The sequence below is a fragment of the Mobula hypostoma genome, chromosome 7 (assembly GCF_963921235.1).
Source record: "Mobula hypostoma chromosome 7, sMobHyp1.1, whole genome shotgun sequence".
NCBI lineage: Eukaryota > Metazoa > Chordata > Chondrichthyes > Myliobatiformes > Myliobatidae > Mobula > Mobula hypostoma.
In genome coordinates, this window is record NC_086103.1 from 188,230,677 (window position 1) to 188,255,350 (window position 24,674).

The window sequence follows — 24,674 nt, forward strand, 5'->3', positions numbered from 1 at the left end:
AAGGTAAGGACATGTTCAGAACAGCTTTGTGGGCCGAAGGGCCTATATTGTGCTGTAGATTTTCTATGTTTCTATATTCTATACCTCTAGAAATGAATGCCAACATTGCATTCGCCTTCTTCACCACCGACTCACCCTGGAGGTTAATATTTAGGGTATCATGCACAAGGACTCCCAAGTCCTTGTCTAATTTAATGCTTTTCAAAAGCTCCAGCACATCCTCTTTCTTAATGTTTATACACTCAAGCATTTCAGTCCACTGTAAGTCATCCCCACAATTGCCAAGGTCCTTTTCCCGGGTGAATACTGAAGTAAAGTATTCATTAAGTACCTCCGCTACCCCCTCTGACTCCGTGCACACGTTTCCTCTCTCACTCCTGATTGGTCCCATTCTCACACGGTTCATCTTGCTCTTCACATACTTGTAGAATGTCTTGGGGTTTTCCTTAATCCTGCTCACCAAGGCCTTCTCCTGCGCCCTTTTAGCTCTCCTAATTTCATTCTTAAGCTCCTTCCTGGCAATTTTGTAATTTTCTAGAGCTCTAACAGTACCTAGTTTCTTGACCCTTTCGTAAGCTTTTCTTTTCTTCGCTATGGTAAAGGAGAAAGAGTTGAGATCACTATCTTCAAAATGCTCCCCCACTGAGAGATCTGACAGCTAACCAGATTCATTTCCCAATACCAGATCGATCAAGTACAGCCTCTCCTCTTATAGGCTTATCTACATATTGTGTCAGGAAACCTTCCTGAACACACCTAACAAACTCCACCCCATCTAAACCCCTTGCTCTAAGGAGATGCCAGTCCATATTAGGAAAGTTAAAATTACCCATCACAACAACCTTATTATTGCACCATTCCAGAATCTGCCTCCCTATCTGAACCTCAATATCCCTGTTACTACTGGGGGATCCATAAAAACACCCAGCAGAGTTATTGCCCCTATCTTGTTTCTGACTTCCACCCACAATAATCCCTCCATGACTTCCTCCTTTTCTGCAACAGTGATACTATCCCTGATTAGTAATGCCACTCCCCCACCTCTTTTGCCTCCCTCCCTGTCCTTTCTGAAACATCTAAAGCCCGGCACATTCTGCAGCCATTTCTGCCCGAGACATCCAAATCTCTGAAATGGCCACAATATCATAGTTCCATGTATTGATCCACGCTCTAAGTTCATCCACCTTGTTTATGATACTCCTTGTATTAAAATAGACACATCTCAAACCATCTGGCTGAGTGAATCTTTACTCCATCATCTGCCTATCCTTCCTCATAGCCTCCCTCCAAGCTGTCACTACTTGTGCCCCAACTGCCCCATCCTCTGCCTCTTCACTCTGGTTCCCGCCCCCCTGCAAATCTAGTTTAAACCCTCCCCAATAGCCTTAGCAAACACCCTTCCCAAGATATTGGTTCCCCTCCAGTTCAGATGCAACCAATCCCATTTGTACAGGTCACCCCTTCCCCAGAAAAGGTTCCAATGATCCAAGAATTTGAAATCCTGCCCCCTGCACCATCTCCTCAGCCACTCATTCATTGCACTATCTTTCCGTTCTGACCTTCCCTAGCTAATGGCACTGGGAGTAATCCAGAGACTACCACCTTGGAAGTCCTGCTCTTCGGCTTCCTTCCCAACTCCCACCTCATGCGCAGCACATCTACCCCTCTCCTGCTTATGTCATTGGTACCAACATGTACCACGACCTCCAGCTGCTCACCCCGCCCTTCAAGAATATTCTGCAAATGTTCAGGGACGTCCTGGACCCTGGCACCCGGGAGGCAACACACTATCCTGGCATCTCTTTTGCTGCCACAGGATCTCCTATCTGGCCCCCTAACTATCCAGTCCCCTATGACTATTGCTCTGCCTGACTTCACCCTACCCTTCCAAGGGTCACAGCCAACCACAGTGCTGCCTTGTTCAGATAGGTCATCCCCCTCAGCAGTATCCAAAGGGGTATATCTGTTGCTGAAGGGAATGGCCACAAGGGACACTGCACTGACTTCTTTCTCCCTTTATCTCTCTCGGTATTCACCCATCTACTCCCCGAATTCCACACTCTGGGTGTAACCACCTGCTCAAAAGTCACATCTATCAATTGCTCTGCCTTCCGGTTGATCCCTAGTTCATCCAACTCCGGCTCCAGCTCCTTAATGCGGTCTTTCAGGAGCTGGAGTTGGCTGCACTTCCTGCAGGTGTGGTCATCAGGGAGACCATCAGGTTCCATGAATTCCCACATCCTACAGGAGGAGATTTCCACTGCCGTATCTGCCATCCTGCCTGCATTGTACAATGGGCAACCAAGACCAAATCAGTAATAATGAAGGGAAAACCTACCCTTCTGACCCGTTCCTTTGGCCTCAGCCTCTTCTCGCCAAAGCCTCTGAGTCCCCACTCTGACGATGGCTGGTCCAGTGATGGCCACTCTGCTAGACCCTGTCTCTCTTTTATGGTTTACAAAATAAGAAAAACCCCTGCACTTGTTTGGTGGTGCTCCACCTGCTGATGCCTCTAAGTAACCATGGCACTGACGGTTCCCGTGCCTGCACACTGGCTACTCTTTTTACAGAAACCCTCACACAAGCAGAAAGAACTCACCATGATTGGTGGTGTTCTGCCTGCCTTCCGGGGCCGCTGATGCCTCAGTAGAGTAGACAGACAGTATCTGTTTCCCAGGGTTGAAATGTCAAATTCCAGAGGGCATGCCAGAGGGAAAGTGAGGAGGTGATAGAGAGGAGTTATAGGCAAGTAGTCACACCGGGGCCTTGGAAGGCAGACAAGTGGGTCACAGTCAGGAGGGGGAAGGGGAAGAGTCAGGTACTAGACTCTCTTAACAATAAGTACTCCTGTTTGAGTACTGTTGGGAGGACAGCCTACCTGGGGGAGGCAACAGTGGCCGTGCCTCTGGCACAGAGTTTGGCCCTGTGGCTCAGAAGGGTAGGGAAAGGAAGAGGAAGGCAGTAGTGATAGGGAACTCTAGTTAGGGGGTCAGACAGGTGATTCTGTGGTCGCAGGAAAGAAACTCAGATGGTAGTTTGCCTCCCAGGTGCCAGGGTCCGAGATGTTTCAGATCACGTCCAAGATATCCTGCAGTGGGAAGGTGAACGGTTAGAAGTTTTGGTACCAACAACATAGATAGGAAAAGGGAGGAGGTCCTGAAAACAGACTACAGGGAGTTAGGAAAGAAGTTGAGAAGCAGGACGTCAAAGGTAGTAATCTCGGGATTACTGCCTGTGTCGCACGACTGTGAGAATAGGAATAGAATGAGGTGGAGGATAAATGCGTGGCTGAGGGATTGGAGCAGGGGGCGGGGATTCAGATTTCTGGATAATTGGGACCTCTTTTGGGGCAGGTGTGACCTGTACAAAAAGAACGGGTTGCACTTGAATCCGACGGGGACCAATATCCTGGTGGGATGGTTTGCTAAGGCTATTGGGGAGAGTTTAAACTAGGATTGTTGGGAGGTGGGAACCAAACTGAAGAGATGGAGGAAGGGGCGTTTGGCTCACAAATAGAGAAGTTTGGAGACAGTGCCAGTGGGAGGATAGGCAGGTGATAGAGAAGGGATGTGCTCAGGCCAGTAGTTTAAGATGTGTCTATTTTAATGCAAGAAGCATCATGCACAAAGCGGATCAGCTTAGAGTGTGCAACATACATCAAAGTTGCTGGTGAACGCAGCAGGCCAGGCAGCATCTCTAGGAAGAGGTACAGTCGACGTTTTGGGCCGAGACCCTTCGTCAGGACTAACTGAAGGAAGAGCTAGTAAGAGATTTGAAAGTGGGAGGGGGAGGGGGAGATCCAAAATGATAGGAGAAGGAGCCAAGAGCTGGACAGGTGATTGGCAAAAGGGATATGACAGGATCATGGGACTGGAGGCCCAGGGAGAAAGAAAAGGGGGAGGGGGGGAAAACCCAGAGGATGGGCAAGGGGTGTAGTCAGAGGGACAGAGGGAGAAAAAGGAGAGAGAGAAAAAGAATGTGTGTATATAAATAAATAACGGATGGGGTACGAGGGGGAGGAGGGGCATTAACGGAAGTTTGAGAAGTCAATGTTCATTCCATCAGGTTGGAGGCTACCCAGGCGGAACATAAGGTGTTGTTCCTCCAACCTGAGTGTGGCTTCATCTTTACAGTAGAGGAGGCTGTGGAAAGACATATCAGAACGGGAATGGGACGTGGAATTAAAATGTGTGGCCACTGGGAGATCCTGATTTCTCTGGCGGACAGAGCGTAGGTGTTCAGCAAAGCGGTCTCCCAGTCTGTGTCAGGTCTCGCCAATATATAGAAGGCCACATCGGGAGCACTGGACACAGTATATCACCCCAGCCGACTCACAGGTGAAGTGTTGCCTCACCTGGAAGGACTGTCTGGGGCCCTGAATGGTGGTAAAGGAGGAAGTGTAAGGGCATGTGTAGCACTTGTTCCGCTTAAAAGGATAAGTGCCTGGAGGGAGATCGGTGGGGAGGGACGGGGGGAACGAATGGACAAGGGAGTCGCGTAGGGAGCGATCTCTGCGGAAAGCCAGGGAGGGGTGGGAAAGATGTGCTTAGTGGTGGGATCCCGTTGGAGGTGGCGGAAGTTACGGAGAATTATATGTTGGACCCGGAGGCTGGTGGGGTGGTAGGTGAGGACAAGGGGAACCCTATTCCTAGTCGGGTGGCAGGAGGATGGAGTGAGAGCAGATGTACGTGAAATGGGGGAGATGCATTTGAGAGCAGAGTTGATGGTGGAGGAAGGGAAGCCCCTTTCTTGAAAAAAGGAGGACATCTCCCTCGTCCTGGAATGAAAAGCCCCATCCTGAGAGCAGATGTGGCAGAGACGGAGGAATTGCGAGAAGGGGATGGCACTTTTGCAAGCTTAGAGTGTGGATCAGTACTTGGAGCTATGATGTTGTGGCCATTACAGAGACTTGGATGGAGTAGGGGCAGGAATGGTTACTTAGAGTGCCAGGCTTTAGATGTTTCAGAAAGGACAGGGAGGGAGGCAAAAGAGGTGGGGGTGTGGCACTGTTGATCAGAGATAGTGTCACAGCTGCAGAAAAAGAGGAAGTCATGGAGGGATTGTCTACTGAGTCTCTGTGGGTGGAAGTTAGAAATAGGAAGGGATCAATAACTCTACTGGGTGTTTTTTATAGACCACCCAATAGTAACAGGGACATCGAGGAGCAGACAGGGAGACAGATTCTGGAAAGGTGTAATAGTAACAGGGTTGTTGTGGTGGGCATTCGCCTTCATCACCACCGACTCAACCTGGAGGTTAACCTTAAGGGTATCCTGCACGAGAACTCCCAAGTCCCGTTGCATCTCAGAACTTTGAATTCTCTCCCCATTTAAATAATAGTCTTCCCGTTTATTTCTTCTACCAAAGTGCATAACCATACACTTTCCAACATTGTATTTCATCTACTTTTCGTGATTTTTATTAATGAGCTAGATGTGGGGGTAGAAGGGTGGGTTGGCAAGTTTGCAGGTGACACAAAGGTTGGTGGTGTTGTAGATAGTGTAGAGGATTGTCAAAGATTGCAGAGAGACATTGATAGGATGCAGAAGTGGGCTGAGAAGTGGCAGATGGAGTTCAACCCGGAGAAGTGTGAGGTGGTACACTTTGGAAAGACAAACTCCAAGGCAGAGTACAAAGTAAATATAACCATATAACAATTACAGCATGGAAACAGGCCATCTCGGTCCTTCTAGTCTGTGCCGAACTCCTACACTCACCTAGCCCCAGCGACCTGCACTTGGTCCATAACCCTCCATTCCCTTCCTGTCCATATATCTATCCAATTTAACTTTAAACAACAACATCGAACCTGCCTCAACCACTTCTGCTGGAAGCTCGTTCCACACAGCCACCACTCTCTGAGTAACCCCTAAACTTTTGCCCTTTAACTCTCAACTCATGTCCTCTTTCTTTTTTTTTAAATCTTTTTATTGAATAAGTATACAAAAAGGTAAACCATATAAACATTAATACAATGTTAAAATATAATAAAATTCCAGAAGGTATCAATACCAAAAAAAAATACTACAAACAATGTAATTTAAACATAAAAAATCAAGATAGCATAATAGTGTACTAAATTTTATATATATATCAATGAAAAAAAAAAGAAAAAAAAAAAACCCACCGTGCAACTAACTAAAATCAAAGCAAAGCAATGGGCTAACTTGAAACCAAACAGAGTTAAACTTAAAATCACGTCCTCAATCCCGACCTCCATTAAAAACAGTGAAAAAAAACAAGAAGGGTATGTATTACATTAAATGAAAATATCGAATAAAAGGTCCCCAAATCTGTTCAAATTTAAATGAAGAATCATAAAGGTTACTTCTAATTTTCTCCAGATTCAAACATAAAATCATCTGAGAGAACCAAAAAAAGGTAGTTGGAGCATTAAGCTCTTTCCAATGTTGTAAAATACATCTTTTCACCATTAAAGTAAGAAATGCGATCATTCTACGGGCTGAAGGGGAAAGATTACTAGAAATTTTGGGTAGTCCAAAGATAGCAGTAATAGGGTGAGGAGAGATATCTATATTTAATACCTTAGAAATAATATTAAAAATATCTCTCCAAAAAGTTTCCAAAGTAGGACAAGACCAAAACATATGGGTTAAAGAGGCTATCTGCCCCGAACATCTATCACAAAAAGGATTAATATGCGAGTAAAAACGCGCTAACTTATCTTTGGACATATGTGCTCTATAAACCACTTTAAATTGAATTAGGGAATGTTTAGCACAAATAGAGGAAGTATTAACTAATTGTAAAATCTGCCCCCAATCATCCACAGAAATGGTAAGCCCCAATTCCTGTTCCTAATCTTATCAAATGGAGCTTTCCTAAGTTTCATAATAATATTATAAACCATAGCCGATGCACCTTTCTGACATGGATTGAGGTTAATTATCGAATCTAAAATATATGTAGGAGGAAGCATTGGAAAGGAAGAAAGTATAGTACTTAGGAAATTTCTAACTTGTAAATATCTAAAAAAATGTATTCTTGATAAATTATATTTATTAGATAATTGTTCAAAAGACATAAGGGAACCATCTAAAAATAAATCCAAAAACCGTAAAATACCCTTAGTCTTCCAGGTTTGAAAAGCGCGAACTCATGTCCTCTTGTTTTGAATCTCCCCCACTCTCAATGGAAAAAGCCTAACCACGACAGGCAGGATACTTGGTAGTGTGGAGGAGCAGAGGGATCTCGGGGTACGTGTCCACAGATCCCTGAAAGTTGCCTCACAAGTGGATAGGGTAGTTAAGAAAGCTTATGGGGTGTTAGCTTTCATAAGTCGAGGGATAGAGTTTAAGAGTCGCGATGTAATGATGCAGCTCTATAAAACTCTGGTTAGGCCACACTTGGAGTACTGTGTCCAGTTATGGTCGCCTCACTATAGGAAGGATGTGGAAGCATTGGAAAGGGTACAGAGGAGATTTACCAGGATGCTGCCTGGGTGAGAGAGTATGCATTATGATCAGAGATTAAGGGAGCTAGGGCTTTACTCTTTGGAGAGAAGGAGGATGAGAGGAGACATGATAGAGGTATACAACATATTGAGGAATAGATAGAGTGGATAGCCAGCACCTCTTCTCCAGGGCACCATTGCTCAATACAAGAGGACATGGCTTTAAGGTAAGGGGTGGGAAGGTCAAGGGGGTTATTAGAGGAAGGTTTTTTACTCAGAGAATGGTTGGTGTGTGGAATGCACTGCCTGAGTCAGTGGTGGAGGCAGATACACTAGTGAAATTTAAGAGATTACTAGACAGGTATATGGAGGAATTTAAGGTGGGGGGTTATATGGGAGGCAGAGTTTGAGGGTTGGCACAACATTGTGGGCCGAAGGGCCTGTACTGTGCTGTACTATTCTATGTTCTATATTCTATTTGCCACTTCTCTGCCCATTCTCCTAATCTATCCAAGTCTCTAGCAGACTTGCTGTTTCCTCAGCACTACTGGCCCCTCCACCTATCTTTGTATCATCAGAAAACTAGCCACAAAGCCATCTATTCCATAATCCAAATCATTGATGTACAACGTAAACAGAAGTGGCCCCAACGCGGACTCCTGTGGAACACCACTGGTAACCGGCAGCCAACCAGAATAGGATCCCTTTATTCCCACTCTTTGTTTCCTGCCAATCAACCAACGCTCTATCCACGTATGTAACTTTCCTGTAATTCCATGGGCTCTTATCTTGTTTAGCATCCTCATGTGTGGCACCTTGTCAAAGGCCTTCTGAAAATCCAAATACACAACATTCACTGCATCTCCCTTGTCTAGCCTGCTTGTAATTTCCTCAAAAAATTGCAATAGGTTTGTCAGGCAGGATTTTCCTTTCAGGAAACCATGCTGAGTTCTGCCAATCTTGTCATATGCCTCCAGGTACTCCATAACCTCATCCTTGACAATCGACTCCAACAACTTCCCAACCACCGATGTCAAGCTAACAGGTCTATAATTTCCTTTTTGCTTCCTTGCCCCTTTCTTAAATAGCGGAGCGACATTTGCAATCTTCTAGTCCTCCGGAACCATGCCAGAATCTATTGACTTTTGAAAGATCATCGCTAATACCTCCGCAATCTCCACAGCTACTTCCTTCAGAACACGAGGGTGCATTCCATCTGGTCCAGGAGATTTATCTACCTTCAGACTATTTAGCTTCCTGAGTACTTTCTCTGTCATAATTGTGACTGCACACATTTCTCTTCCCTGCCACGCTAGAGTGTCCGGTATACTGCTGATGTCTTCCTCAGTGAAGACTGATGCAAAATACTTGTTCAGTTCCTCCGCCATCTCCTTATCTCCCATTACAATTTCTCCAGCATCATTTTCTATCGGTCCTATATCTACTCTCACCTGTCTTTTACTCTTTATATACTTGAAAAAGCTTTTAGTATCCTCTTTGATATTATTTGCTAGCTTCCTTTCATAGTTCATCTTTTCCCTCTTAATGACCTTAGTTTTCTTTGGTAAGCTTTTAAAAGCTTCCCTATTTCTCCTGGGAGGGGAGAGAAGATGGCGGTGCGACGGTAGCGCGCGTGGCCACTTCGGTGATGATATCTGTTATCTGTCAAGTAGGGGGCCGTGCACAATTCTGATTTGATGGAGACGGATGTGAGAGCACGGAGGAACATCTGGAACACTTCTGAAATGCCCGCTTCACTGCCGCTGCTACTGTGTGGTAACCGGAATCTCCGGAGCTGAAGGCCCCGAAATCTTCAGCTTTGCGTGTTTCAGCGGCCGGGGAGAGGTCAAAGGCGCTCAGCAGAGGGTGGCATTTGAGAGGCTGTATTGGAGAGGCTGGTCGGAAGCTCGAAGTTTTTGGACGGATGGACTCAGTGTCGGCTGTGGTCGTCTGCTTCCAAGGTATCAGCAAGTTGACGGTGCCTGGAGGTTTATGGCAGGGAGTTTCTCCCTTTTGCCCCCTGCTATCGGAGACTCGGGAGTCGATCGACTCGGGGACTTTGAGACTTTTTTTTACTGTGCCCATGGTCTGTTCTTCATCAAATTATGATATTGCTTTGCACTGCTGTGACTTTATGTTATAATTATGTGGTTCTGTCAGTGTTAGTCTTTGGTCTGTCCTGTTTTCTGTGATATCACTCCGGAGAAACATTGTATCATTTCTTAATGCATGTATGCATTTCTAAATGACAATAAAAGAGGACTGAGTGTTCTCATAATCTAATCTATCCTCTGTCTTCCCACTAATTTTTTCTTCCTTGTATGCCCTCTCCTTTGCTTTAACTTTGGCTTCTCTTGTCAGCCATGGTTGCATCCTTTTTCCATTCAAAAATTTCTTCTTTTTTGGAATATATCTGTCTTGCACCTTCCTCACTTCTCACATAAACTCCAGCCACTGCTGCTCTGCCGTCCTTCCTGCTGATGTCCCTTTTCAGTCGACTTTGGCCAGTTCCTCTCTCATGCCACTGTAATTTCCTCTACTCCACTGAAATACCGACACATTGGATTTTGGCTTCTCTTTCTCAAATTTCACGGCGAACTCAATCATGTTATGATCACTGCCTCCTAAGGGTTCCTTCACCTCAATCTCTCTAATCACCTCCGGTTCATTACACAATACCCAATCCAGTACAGCCGATCCCCTAGTGGGCTCAACAACAAGCTGTTCTAAAAAGCCATCTCGCAGACATTCTACAAATTCTATCTCGAGATCCAGTGCCGACCTGATTTTCCCAATCTGCTCGCATGTTAAAATCCCCCACAATTATCATAACACTGCCCTTCTGACAAGCCTTTTCTATTTCCTGTTGTAATTTGTAGTCCACATCATTGCAGCTGTTTGGAGGCCTATATATAACTGCCATCAGGGTCCTTTTACCCCTGCGATTTCTTAGCTCAACCCATAAAGATTCTGCACCTTCCGATCCTATATCACCTCTTTCTAATGATTTAATATCATTTCTTACCAATAAAGCCACGCCTCCCCCTCTGCCTACCTGCCTATCCTTCCGATACATCGTGTATCCTTGGACGTTCAGCTCCCAGAGACATGCATCCTTTAGCCACGTCTCAGTGATGGCCACAATATCATACCTGCCAATCTGTAGCTGTACAACAAGATCATCCACCTTATTCCTTATGCTGCGTGCATTTAAGTATAACACCTTAAGACCAGTACTTGGTACTTTTTGCTTTGATTGCAACTTTATTGCACTGCAACTCATCCCAATGGCTGCAAATTTGCCCCATCACCTGCCTGTCTTTCCTGACATCTTTGCTGCTCACTATCTTAAGATTTATTTTTGTTTTCCCCCTCCTCCGCTCTATCATTCCGGTTCCCATCCCCCTGCCAAATTAGTTTAAACCTTCCCTAACAGCTCTATTAAACCTTCCCGCCAGGATATTGGTCCCCTTCGGGTTCAGTTGTAACCTGTCCTTTTTGAACAGGTCATACTTCCCCCAGAAGAGATCCCAATGATCCAAGAATCTGAAGCCCTGCCCCCTGCACCAATCTCTCAGCCATGCATTCATCTGCCTGATCCTACTATTCTTGCCCTCACTAGTACGTGGCACAGGTAGCAATCCCGAGATTACTACCCTGGAGGTCCTGCTTCTCAGCTTCCTTTCTAACTCCTGGAAATCTCTCTTCAGGATCTCCTCCTTTGTCCTATCTATGTCATTGGTACCAACATGTACCAAGACAACTGGCTGCTCACCCTCCCCCTTCAGAGTATTCAGGACCCGATCCGAGACATCCCGTACCCTGGCACCTGGGGAGCAACACACCAAGGAAAACCCCAAGGCATTCGACAAGTATGTGAAGAGCAAGAGGATAAGACGTGAGAGAATAGGATCGATCGAGTGTAACAGTGGAAAAGTGTGTATGGAACTGGAGGAGATAGCGGAGATACTTAATGAATACTTTGCTTTAGTATTGACTATAGAAAAGGACCTTGGCAATTGTAGGGATTGCTTAGTGGATTGAAAACCTTGAGCATATAGACATTAAGAAAGAGGGTGTGCTGGAGCTTTTGGAAAGCATCAAGTTGGGTAAGTCTCCGGGACCGGATGAGATGTGCCCCAGGCAACTGTGGGAGATGAGGGAGGAGATTGCTGAGGCTCTGGCAATGATCTTTGCATCATCAATGGGAATGGGGGAGGTTCCGGAGGACTAGAGGGTTGCGGATGTTGTTCCATTATTCAAGAAAGGGAGTAGAGATAGCTCTGGACATTATCGACTAGTGAGTCTTACTTCAATGGTTGGTAAGTTGATGGAAAAGATCCTGAGAGGGAGGATTTATGAACATTTGGAGAGGCATAACATGATTAGGAACAGTCAGCATGGCTTTGTCAAGGGCAGGTCATGCCTTATGAGCCTGATTGAATTTTTTGAGGCTGTGACTAAACACATTGATGAAGGAAGAGTAGTAGATGTAGTGTATATGGATTTCAGCAAGGCATTTGATAAGGTACCCCATACAAAGCTTATTGAGAAAGTAAAGAGGCATGGGATCCAAGGGGACATTGCTTTGTGGATCCAGAACTGGCTTGCCCACAGGAGACAAAGAGTGGTTGTAGACGGGTTATATTCTGCATGGAGGTCGGTGACCAGTGGTGTGCCTCAGGGATCTGTTCTGGAACCCTTACTCTTCATGATTTTTATAAACGACCTGGATGAGGAAGTGGAGGGATGGGTTAGTGAGTTTGCTGATGACACAAAGGTTAGAGGTGAAGGTAAAGCTGTAGATGTAGTGTAGATGGATTTCAGCAAGGCATTTGATAAGGTACCCCATGCAAGGCTTATTGAGAAAGTAAGGAGGGATGGGATCCAAGCACACCTTGCTGACTTGCCCACAGAAGGCAAGGAATGGTTGTAGACGGGTCATATTCTGCATGGAGGTCGGTGACCAGTGGTGTGCCTCAGGGATCTGTTCTGCGACCATTACTCTTTGTGATTTTTATAAATGACCTGGATGAGGAAGTGGAGGGATGGGTTAGTAAATGTGCTAATTTGGGGGTGTTGTGGATAGCATGGAGGGCTGTCAGACGTTACAGCGGGACATCGATAGGATGCAAAACTGGGCTGAGAAGTGGCAGATGGAGTTCAACCCAGATAAGTGTGAGGTGGTTCATTTTGGCAGGTCAAATATGATGGCAGAATATAGTATTAATGGTAAGACTCTTCACAGTGTGGAGGATCAGAGGGATCTTGGGGTCCGAGTCCATAGGACACTCAAAGCTGCTGCACAGGTTGACTCTGTGGTTAAGAAAGCATACGGTGCATTGGCCTTCATCAATCGTGGGACTGAGTTTAAGAGTCTAGAGGTAATGTTGCAGCTATATAGGACCCTGGTCAGACCCCACTTGGAGTACCGTGCTCAGTTCTGGTCACCTCACTACAGGAAGGATGTGGAAACCATAGAAAAGGTGCAGAGGAGATTTACAAGGATGCTGCCTGGATTGGGGAGCATGCCTTATGAGAATAGGTTGAGTGAACTTGGCCTTTTCTCCTTGGAGTGACCGAGGATGAGAGGTGACCTGATAGAGGTGTGTAAGATAATGAGAGGCATTGATTGTGTGGATAGTCAGAGGCTTTTCCCCAGGGCTGAAATGGCTAGCACGAGAGGGCATAGTTTTAAGGTGCTGGGGAGTAGGTACAGAGGAGATGTCAGGGGTAAGTTTTTACTCAGAGAGTGGTGAGTGTGTGGAATGGGCTGCCGGTGATGGTGGTGGAGGTGGATACAATAGGGTCTTTTAAGAGACTCCTGGACAGGTACATGGAGCTTAGAAAAATAGAGGGCTATGGGTAACCCTAGGTAATTTCTAAAGTAAGTACATGTTTGGCATAGCATTGTGGGCTGAAGGGCCTGTATTGTGCTGTAGGTTTTCTATATTTCTATGCTTCTGTGCATTTTAGGAGAGAAGGGGTAATTTCAAAGGAGATGTGTGGGGCAAGTTTTTTGTTGTTTTTTAAACACAGAGTGGTGGATGCCTGGAATGCTGTGTTGGGGTGGTGGTAGAGACAAATATATGAGTGACTTTTAAAAGACATTGAGATACTCATGTGAATGTGAGGAGATTGTAAGGATATGGACATCGTGTAGGCAGAGGGATGAGTTTAGTTAGCCATTTGATTGCTATTTAATTGGTCTGGTACAACATGGTGGGCCAAAGACCCTGTTCGTGCTCTGTGAGGGGTGGTGGCGGAGGTTCTGAGATGGGCACATGAATGTGCTGGCCAGGAAGGGTGATGGACATTGTGTAGGCAGGAGGAATTTAATTGGTTAGGGGTTAAATCACTGGTTTAATTAGTCTGGCACAACATGCTGTACTGTTCTATGTGCTGTGTGCGAGGATGTTGGAGTGTGTGCGGAACGCTGACTGCGGACACACACGGGAGGGTTTGCGTCACAGTGTGTGTATACACATGGGGAGTGTGTGCGGAACGCTGACTGTGGACACACACGGGAGGGTTTGCGTCACAGTGTGTGTATACACACGGGGAGTATGTGTGGAACGCTGACTGTGGACACACACGGGAGGGTTTGCGTCACAGTGTGTGTATACACATGGGGAGTGTGTGCGGAACGCTGACTGTGGACACACCGTAGATACCCCTTCCCTACCAGTTGCAGGATATGACTGCAGAAGGTGAAGAACTTCTCCAGTATTCTGCGGCCTTCGGAAAGATGGCGCTGGTGAAGATGCTCGAACTGTGCCAGCGTCAGAGGCTCTGTCATGTCCAAGGGGAACCACTTCACCAGCCAGAGTTCCTGGATCAGCCTGCGTACACACAGAACAACTTTCTCTGTAGAGTAACAACTAGTGATCTGTGTTCCCCAATGAGGGTCAGTGTGTGTGTGTGACTGTGTGTGTGAGTGTGAGTGTGGGTGAGTGTGAGCGAGTGTGTGTGAGACTATGCATGTGTCTGCATCTGATACTGTATGTGAGATTGAGTGTGAGAGCGAGTGAGTGTGAGAGTGCGAGAGAGCGAGAGTGTGAGAGAGTATGAGAGAGTGAGAGAGATTGTGAGTGTGTGTGTGTGTCTGTGTGAGAGTGAGAGAGTGTGAGTGTGTGTGTGTGGGATTACGAGAGTGTGAGAGAGAGAGAGCAAGTGAGTATGAGAGCGCGAGAGAGTATGAGAGAGTGTGTGTGTGACTGTGTGTGTGTGTGTGTGTGTGCATGTGTGAAAGAGACTGTGTGTGTCTGTGTCTGAGTGTGTGTTTCTGTGTGCGTGTGTGTCATTCTGCGAGTGAGAGAGAGTGTGAGACTGACTCTGTGTGTGTGTGTGTGTGTGTGTGAGAGACTGACTCTGTGTGTGCGTGTCTGTGTCTGTGTCTGTGTGTGTATATATATGTGAGTGAGCGGGTGCCTCACACTGAAATACTTATAAAGAGCAACTGCAGAAGTATTGAGGGCATGATCACCCAGCGTCAGCAGCAGTGGCTGGGCACGTGATAAGGATGCTCCCATGTTGACTACCCCGCAGAGTGTTATACAGCCAGCTACATCATGGTTGACGCTCAGCTGGAGGGCCCAGGAAGCGCTATAAGGATCAGATGAAGAATGCTTTAAGGAAGTGCAAGATCAGACCTGAGGACCCAGAGGAGGTTGCTGCTGACCGTACCACTTGGCGACAGCTGTGTAGGGACCGGGTTCATATTGTGGAGATGGAAAGAACAACCAGAAGACAGCAGAAGAGAGTCAGGGGAAATGCAGCCATGGTTGCCACCACTACCACATATACATGTCCCACCTGTAATAGAGCTTGTGGGTCCAGGATAGGACTGTATAGTCAAAGATCTCACCGTTAAAGGAGTGGATGTTGTCATCGGATTTCGATGGACAACCGAAGGAGAAGAATGGGAGTGTGTGTGAGTGAGACTGCGTGTGTGTCTGTGTCTGAGACTGAGCGTGTGTTTCTGTGTCCGCGTGTGTGTGTGGGATTCTGTGAGTGTGCAAGTGTGAGAGTGTGAGAACGTGAGTGTCACGTCCCGATCGGTTATTCCCTGGTTCCCTCTAAATTTCCTTTGTGTCACGATCAGGACCGTTGACTCCTTGTTTTCCTTTAATTCATTGCTTCCCTGTGTTTCTTGGGCTCTGTAATTAAAGGCACTTGATTCTCAGCTGAACGGTCAGTATATAGTGTCGGACTTACAGCTGCTCGGGGCTAGACCGTCACCAGACGTCACTTTACATCACCAAAGCAAGTGTGAGCAAGTCACCTTGCCAGAGTGAGCCAAGTTACATCGCTGGAGCAAGTCTTCTACTCCAAGTGAGTGCCAGTAAATCGCCTCTCCTTGTCAGAGCCAGCCTGTCAAGTTACCACTCCCGAGTGAGCCTGCTATGTTACCTCGCCGGAGCGGGTCCATCAAATTAACCTGCCGGAGTGAGTCGAGAGCCTCTGTCTGGAGTTCTGGGGCCGAGTCGACAGCTCGCCGCTACTTGCAGCCACTTCGTGCCAAGATCAAGAACTGTCTATCGTTGTGTGGTTTTGTCTCTTTGTGTCCTCGCCTCCGCTGGGTAGGTCCGGCCGTTTGCCGCTACCCTGAGTGGGGAACTGTCTCTTCATGTCCTCATCTCCTCTGGGTAGGTCTGGCCGTTTGCCACTACCCTGAGTGACCAAGGAAGAGTCCGGGCTCTGTGTCCTGTGTCGAAGAAGAGTCCCGGCTCTGTGCCCTGTGTCGACGACGACTCCCGGCTCTGTGTTCTGATGTTATAACCATATAACAATTACAGCACAGAAACAGGCCATCTCGGCCCTTCTAGTCCATCCGAACACTAACTCTCACCTAGTCCCATCTACCTGCACTCAACCCATAACCCTCCATTCCTTTTCTGTCCATATAGTTGTCCAATTTAACTTTAAATGACAACATCAGACCTGCCTCAACCACTTCTACTGGAAGCTCGTTCCCAACAGCTACCACTCACTGAATAAAGAAGTTCCCCCTCGTGTTACCCCTAAACTTTTGCCCCTTAAACTTCTGTTCCGAGTTCCAAGTCCAGGCTCCGATGTTCCAAGTTTCAAGTCCGGGTCCCAAGTCCCAGGCCACGCCCAGGCCCTGAGTCCCAGTCTAAGTCCAGGGTCTGAGCCCAACTCCAGCCATGCATATTCCCACTTCCACTTCATTCACTCCTTGATGTCTCTCTGTACAATCCTTGCTTCCTTGCTTTTCTAGTAACTATTAATAAACTCCATTTTTGTTAACGCTGCAAAACTTGTTTGTGTCCTGCATTTGGGTCCACCCATGCTCTGCACCTGTGACAGTGCGTGAGTGAGAGTGTGAGAGTGTGAGAGAGATAGAGAGAGATAGAGAGAGATAGAGAGAGATAGAGAGAGATAGAGAGATAGAGAGATAGAGAGATAGAGAGATAGAGAGAGATAGAGAGATAGAGAGATAGAGAGATAGAGAGATAGAGAGATAGAGAGATAGAGAGATAGAGAGATAGAGAGATAGAGAGATAGAGAGATAGAGAGATAGAGAGATAGAGAGATAGAGATAGAGAGAGAGATAGAGAGAGAGAGAGAGAGAGAGAGATAGATAGATAGATAGATAGATAGATAGATAGATGCCCTGCAGTTGTGCACAGGGTGTGAGAGTTGGGTTGCAGGAAGTTGTGTTCAGACGGACTGGTGCTCAGAGTGACATGGACACAGCTGCCGACCACGGTGTGGTGCATCAGAAACTGGGCTGGTACCTGGAGATGTGTAGCAAAGCTGCTCCAAAGTGCGGTGTGGCTGGGAGTAGGCAAGTCCACAGTGTGTTACACCGTCTCTGCAGACTCTGTTGCTTTGTGTTCCTGTACCACCTGGAGCACACAGAGAGCAAAGTGTCAGTCGGGGACAGTACAGCTGAACAACACCACCCGGGGTCAGGACCACCATGATACTCAGCAAACCAATGTACCAGGCAGGGTCACGGTCAGGATCAGGGTCAGGGACAGGGTTGGCATCAGAACTGGGGTCAGGTGCAGGGTCAAAGGTTCAAAGTACATTTATTATCGAAGTATGTGTGCAGTACACAACCCTGAGATTGGTCCTCCCACAGACAACCACGAAACAAAGAAACACCATGGAACCCGTTCAAAGAAAACATCAAACACCCAAAACCCAAATCCGACAAATACAGAAAGCAGGCAGATAACACACCAAATATTAAACATCAAACAGAGTCCTTCAAACGGTCCGGGAATGTTCACTTCAGTTCAGTTCAGCTTGGCACCGTGTTGTCATTCATTGCCTGGAGGTCGCAGAGGGAGGCCGCCCCAGTCAAAATCACACAAAACAGCAAAATAAAAATGGATTTACCAGAAACAGATAACATGAACTGCAGAGTCTCTAAAAACCAATCCAATCAAACCTTGCCCAAGATCCAATATTCCGGCACCTTCCTCTGGCAGTAGTGAGTGAGAGTGAGATACAGCAGGAGACCTGTCAAATGCAGGCTGATGTGCTGAACACCCGCTCACTTTCTGCTCTCGTCCTTGTTGATTTCAATCTTACTCAATGCTTCAATCAGCAGGAACTGTGAGAACGGAGTTGATCGTGGGCTCACTCCCTGTATACCCATGACTGTATCGCCACCCACAGCTCCAATCTGCTAATTAAATTTGCCGATGACACTACGTTGATTGGCCTTATCTCAAACAATAACGAGGTGGCCTACAGGGAAGAAGTCATCTCTCTGACACAGTGGTGTCAGGAAAACAACCTCTCCCTCAATGTCACAAAAACAAAGGAGCTGATTGTGGATGACAGGAGGAATGGAGATGGGCTAACCCCTATTGACATCAATGGATCTGAGGGTGAGAGGGTGAACAGCTTTACGTTCCTCGGCATCTACATCACTGAGGACCTCATGTGGTCTGTACACACCAGCTGTGTGGTGAAAAAGGCACAACAGCGCCTCTTTCACCTCAGACGGTTGAAGTTTGGTATGGCCCCCAAATCCTAAGAACTTTCTACAGGGGCACAATTGAGAGCATCCTGACTGGCTGCATCACTGCCTGGTATGGGAACTGTACCTCCCTTAATCGCAGGACTCTGCAGAGAGTGGTGCGGACAGTCCAGCGCATCTGTAGTTGGGAACTTCCCATGATTCAGGACATTTACAAGGACAGGTGTGTGAAAAAAGGACCGCAGAATCACTGGGGACCCAAGTCACCCCAACCACAATCTATCCCAGCTGCTACCATCCGGGAAACAGTACCGCAGCATAAAAGCCAGGACCAACAGGCTCCGGGACAGCTTCTTCCACCAGGCCATCAGACTGATTAACTCACACTGATTTGAGTGTACTCTATATAAAAACACTATTTGATTTATTATAAGCAACATACATCAAAGTTGCTGGTGAACGCAGCAGGCCAGGCAGCATCTATAGGAAGAGGCGCAGTTGACGTTTCAGGCCGAGACCCTTCGTCAGGACTAACTGAAGGAAGAGTGAGTAAGGGATTTGAAAGCTGGAGGGGGAGGGGGAGATGCAAAATGATAGGAGAAGACAGGAGGGGGAGGGATAGAGCCGAGAGCTGGACAGGTGATAGGCAGAAGGGGCTACAAGAGGATCATGGGACAGGAGGTCCGGGAAGAAAGACAAGGAGTGGGGGGTGACCCAGAGGATGAGCAAGAGGTATATTCAGAGGGACAGAGGGAGAAAAAGGAGAGTAAGAGAAAGAATGTGTGCATAAAAATGAGTAACAGATGGGGTACGAGGGGGAGGTGGGGCCTTAGCGGAAGTTAGAGAAGTCGATGTTCATGCCATCAGGTTGGAGGCTACCCAGACAGAATATAAAGTGTTGTTCCTCCAACCTGAGGGTGGCTTCATCTTTACAGTAGAGGAGGCCGTGGATAGACATGTCAGAATGGGAATGGGATGTGGAATTAAAATGTGTGGCCACTGGGAGATCCTGCTTTCTCTGGCGGACAGAGCGTAGATGTTCAGCAAAGCGGTCTCCCAGTCTGCGTCGGGTCTCACCAATATATAAAAGGCCACATCGGGAGCACCGGACGCAGTATATCACCCCAGTCGACTGACAGGTGAAGTGATGCCTCACCTGGAAGGACTGTTTGGGGCCCTGAATGGTGGTAAGGGAGGAAGTGTAAGGGCATGTGTAGCACTTGTTCCGCTTACACGGATAAGTGCCAGGAGGGAGATCAGTGGGGAGGGATGGGGGGGACGAATGGACAAGGGAGTTGTGTAGGGAGCGATCCCTGCGGAATGCAGAGAGAGGCGGGAAGGGAAAGATGTGCTTAGTGGTGGGATCCCGTTGGAGGTGGCGGAAGTTACGGAGAATAATATGTTGGACCCGGAGGCTGGTGGGGTGGTAGGTGAGGACCAGGGGAGCCCTATTCCTAGTGGGGTGGCGGGAGGATGGAGTGAGAGCAGATGTACGTGAAATGGGAGAGATGCGTTTAAGAGCAGAGCTGATAGTGGAGGAACGGAAGCCCCTTTCTTTAAAAAATGAAGACATCTCCCTCGTCCTAGAATGAAAAGCCTCATCCTGAGAGCAGATGCGGCGGAGACGGAGGAATTGCGAGAAGGGGATGGCATTTTTCCTCCCCTTTCTAGATCCATTTCCGACACCTCCCTCCCCTTTCTAGATCTTTCTGTCTCTGTCTCTGGAGACAGCTTATCCACTGATGTCTACTATAAGCCTACTGACTCTCACAGCTATCTGCACTATTCCTCTTCTCACCCTGTCTCTTGCAAAAACGCCATCCCCTTCTCACAATTCCTCCGTCTCCGCCGCATCTGCTCTCAGGATGAGGCTTTTCATTCTAGGACGAGGGAGATGTCTTCATTTTTTAAAGAAAGGGGCTTCCCTTCCTCCACTATCAGCTCTGCTCTTAAACGCATCTCCCCCATTTCACGTACATCTGCTCTCACTCCATCCTCCCACCACCCCACTAGGAATAGGGTTCCCCTGGTCCTCACCTACCACCCCACCAGCCTCCGGGTCCAACATATTATTCTCCGCAACTTCCGCCACCTCCAACGGGATCCCACCACTAAGCACATCTTTCCCTCCCCGCCTCTCTCCATCCCCAAACAGTCCTTCCAGGTGAGGCATCACTTCACCTGTCAGTCGACTGGGGTGATATACTGCGTCCGGTGCTCCCGATGTGGCCTTTTATATATTGGTGAGACCCGACGCAGACTGGGAGACCGCTTTGCTGAACATCTACGCTCTGTCCGCCAGAGAAAGCAGGATCTCCCAGTGGCCACACATTTTAATTCCACACCCCATTCCCATTCTGACATGTCTATGCACGGCCTCCTCTACTGTAAAGATGAAGCCACACTCAGGTTGGAGGAACAACACCTTATATTCCGTCTGGGTAGCCTCCAACCTGATGGCATGAACATCGATTTCTCTAACTTCCGCTAAGGCCCCACCTCCCCCTCGTACCCCATCTGTTACTCATTTTTATGCACACATTCTTTCTCTCACTCTCCTTTTTCTCCCTCTGTCCCTCTGAATATACCTCTTGCCCATCCTCTGGGTCACCCCCCCCTTGTCTTTCTTCCCGGACCTCCTGTTCCATGATCCTCTCGTATCCCCTTTTGCCTATCACCTGTCCAGCTCTCGGCTCTATCCCTCCACCTCCTGTCTTCTCCTATCATTTTGCATCTCCCCTTCCCCCTCCAGCTTTCAAATCCCTTACTCACTCTTCCTTCAGTTAGTCCTGACGAAGGGTCTCGGCCTGAAACGTCGACTGCGCCTCTTCCTATAGATGCTGCCTGGCCTGCTGCGTTCACCAGCAACTTTGATGTATGTTGCTTGAATATCCAGCATCTGCAGAATTCCTGTTGTTTGATTTATTATAAATTACTATGATTGCACATTGCACATTTAGATGGAGACATAACGTAAGGATTTTTACTCCTCATGTATGTCGACGATGTAAGAAATAAAGTCAATTCAATTCTTGGCCTCTTGGCTGCACAATCTGCTCCAAACTCCCTGAGAGACAGCAAAGCACCAGGTTGCATAATTAGCCCAAAAGCACACCATCAAAACGTAAATCACAGGTAAATCAAAGTATGCATTCTTTATACAACCCTGAGATTAATCTTATTACAGGCAGCCACAAAACAAAGAAACCCAAAAAAATCCATTAAAACAAAAGAAGAATGTTAAATACCCAACGTGAAGAAAAAACAAATCGTGCAAGCAATAAAATTAAGCAAATAGCATTCAGAACTGAAGTTCACGAAAGTGAGCCCAGAGCCAGGCAGATTCAGTTGTCAGCCATGGCCTCAGTTCATGAGCGAGAGCAGTGAGCGAAGTTCATTCAGAAACGAGTAAACCTCGCGGAGCAGCCATCTGAACCATCCTGCTCTTTGCCTCCAGCCCCGACCGCCTGACCTTTTCAATCTGGCCTGGTGCTTAAATTGAACAAAACCTCGGGCCTTTGTTCACTCCCGGAGCCAGGTGCTGCCTCACATTGGTTCTGCCACAACTCCAGAAATGGCCATATATCGGCTCATTCCCTGTTCTCCAGCCCAGTCCCCGCCACCGCAATTTGGCCTGTACGTGCCCGTGCCGCACCACAATTGTCCTGCACCTTTGCAAATTAGGGGTCGGGGTGGGGTCAAGGTCAATGTTGGCATAAGGTTTCGGGTCAGGGCAGGCATCAGGGTTGAGGTCAGGGTCATGGTACAGGCTGAAGGGTCTCCAGCTTCTGTTCCTCACGGTGAGCAGCTGACAGTGGAAACGGCCCCAGAACACAGTCTCCCCGATGAGCCCGTTCATCATCCTCTTTCAGAAGGGGCCAGGACCTCAGTTTGTCTACTCAGATTGCGGCTGTCTCTCCAACACTAAACCCTGTAACCGTCAGGGTCCCCTTCTCTCCGACACCCAGACTGAATACCTGCTGCAGATACAGAGATGGTGGATCCTGGGACCTGCAATTGTCATACGTGGCGGTGCTGATGGCAGACCCAAATGCAAGACACAGACACTGAAGTACTAGGAACAGGACAGGACTAGAGAGCTGGGTTAGGGATGTGACTGGATGCAGACTAGAAGCTGGGACAAGAACACAGACTTGGGCTGGGACATTGGCTAGGCAAGCGGGACCGGGACAAGGAACTGGGAACTGGGAGCCTGGGCTTGAACTCCGAGCTGGATACTGGACAAGGACCCAGAACCTGGTTCTTGATTCAGGCTCGGACCCCGGAACTAGGCGAGGACATGACGTGGCTGTAGAACTGGACATGGCTTGGGTTCTTCGAGGCAAGGACATGACGAGGCTTGGGTTCTTCGAGGAGAAGACATGATGAGGCTTGGGTTTGGACTCTGAGCCAGTGACTGGACAAGGACCCAGAACCTGGGTCTTTACTCAGGCTCGGACTCTAGAACTAGGCGAAGACATGACATTGTCTTGGGAGACAGGTCTAGGCGAGGCTACAAGACAGAACGAGAGACTCCTGAGCAAGGCAAGGGAACTCCAGTACAGGATGAAGCCTTGACTTCATGGTAAAGACGGCCTTGCTTACCCAACGGAGGCAAGAACAGGAAGGGACAGATCCAACCACAGGGTAATGGCAAAGACAGCCTGACTTACCCCACGGAGGTGAGGATGGGATACTGACGAGACGAACCAGCAACCACACTCGAACCCAGGGCCACTTATATTCCCAGCCCCAAGATGAGCTTCAGGTGCCTATGATTAAACCCAACTGAAACAAGGGACAGCCAGAAGATCCAGAGTCCGGAGTCCACGGACTGGACCGTGAACCAGAACGCAGACTTCATGTACCGGACCATGACAGCAACATTTTCCCAGGGTGGAAAAAGCTAACACAAGAGGAAATAGTTTTAAGCTGATTGGACGAAAGTATGGGGGGAGGGTGAGGAATGTCATAGAACACAGCCCAGTACAGTACAGGAACAGGCCCTTTGGCCCACATTGTTGTACCAAACCAACTAAATTAGTAATCAAATAGCCATCTACACTAATCCCTTCTGCTTGCACAATGTCCTTCTCCTTCCATTTCCTCACATTCACGTGCCTCTCCAAAAATTTCTTAAAAGTCTCTAAAGTTTCTGCCTCTACCTCCACTCCAGGCAGTGCATTCCGGGCATTCCAGGCACTCCTTTGAAATTATCCCCTCTCACCTTAAATACATGCCCTCTGGTATTAGACATTTCAACCCTGGGAAACACATATTGTCTGTCTACACCTCTCATAGTCTTGAAGAGCAGGACCACCAAGGTGGCATTCTCCGGATTACTTCCAGTGCCGAGAGTTAGTAAAGGTCAGAACAGGAAGATAGTGCAGACGAATGAGTGGCTGAGGAGATGGTGCAGGGGCAGGGTTTCAAGTTCTTGGATCATTGGAATCTCTTCTGGGGAAGGGGTGACCTGTACAAATGGGATAGATTGCACCTGAACTAGAGGGAAACCAATATCCTGGGAAGGAGGTTTCCTCATGCTGTTGGGGAGGGTTTAGACTAGATTTGCAGGGAGGTGGGAACTGAAGTGAAGAGGCAGAGGATGGGGCAGTTGGCTCACAAGTAGTGACAGCTTGTAGAGAGTTCGTGAGGAAGGATGGGCAGATGATACAGCAAAGATGCACTCAGCCTGATGGTTTGAGATGTGTCTATTTCAATGCAAGGAGTATCATAAACAAGGTGGATGAACTTAGAGCGTGGATCAATACGTGGAACTATGAAGTTGTGGCCATTCCAGAGACTTGGATGTCTCAGGGGCAGGAATGGCTGCTGAATGTGTTGGGCTTTGGATGTTTCAAAAAGGTCAAGGAGGGAGGCAAATAAGGTGACGGAGCAGCATTGCTAATTAGGGATAGTATCATGGCTGCAGAAAAGGAGGAAGTCATGGAGGGATTGCCTACCTAGTCATTTTGGGTGGAAGTCAGAAAAAAGAAAGGGGCAATAACTCTGTTGGGTGTGTTTTATAGACCACCCCTCCCCCCCAGTATTAACAAAGGCATCGAGGAGTGGATAGGGAAGCAGATTCTGGAACAGTGCAATGATAATAGAGTTGTTGTGATGGGTGATTTTAACTTTCCTGATATTGATTGGCTTCTCCTCAGTGCAAGGGGTTTAGATGGGGTGGAGTTTGTTCGGTGTGTTCAGGAAGGTTTCCTGATGCAATATGTAGATAAGCCAACTACAGGAGAGGCTGTACTTGATCTGGTATTGGGAAATGAACCTGGTCAGGTGTCAGAT

General features: G+C 47.6%; 1 protein-coding gene across 1 annotated transcript in view; it reads right to left on the bottom strand.

Moving 5' to 3' along the window:
• Positions 1–24,674, bottom strand: part of LOC134349967 (dynein heavy chain domain-containing protein 1) — a 221,153-nt gene that overhangs the window by 171,629 nt on the left and 24,850 nt on the right. Inside the window, exons 4-5 of the mRNA XM_063054919.1 lie at positions 17,176–17,286; positions 14,100–14,256 (exon numbers count right to left, since the gene is read on the bottom strand). Of these exons, the coding sequence (XP_062910989.1) occupies positions 14,100–14,256; positions 17,176–17,286 (268 nt within the window). The remainder of the gene's footprint in view (positions 1–14,099; positions 14,257–17,175; positions 17,287–24,674) is intronic.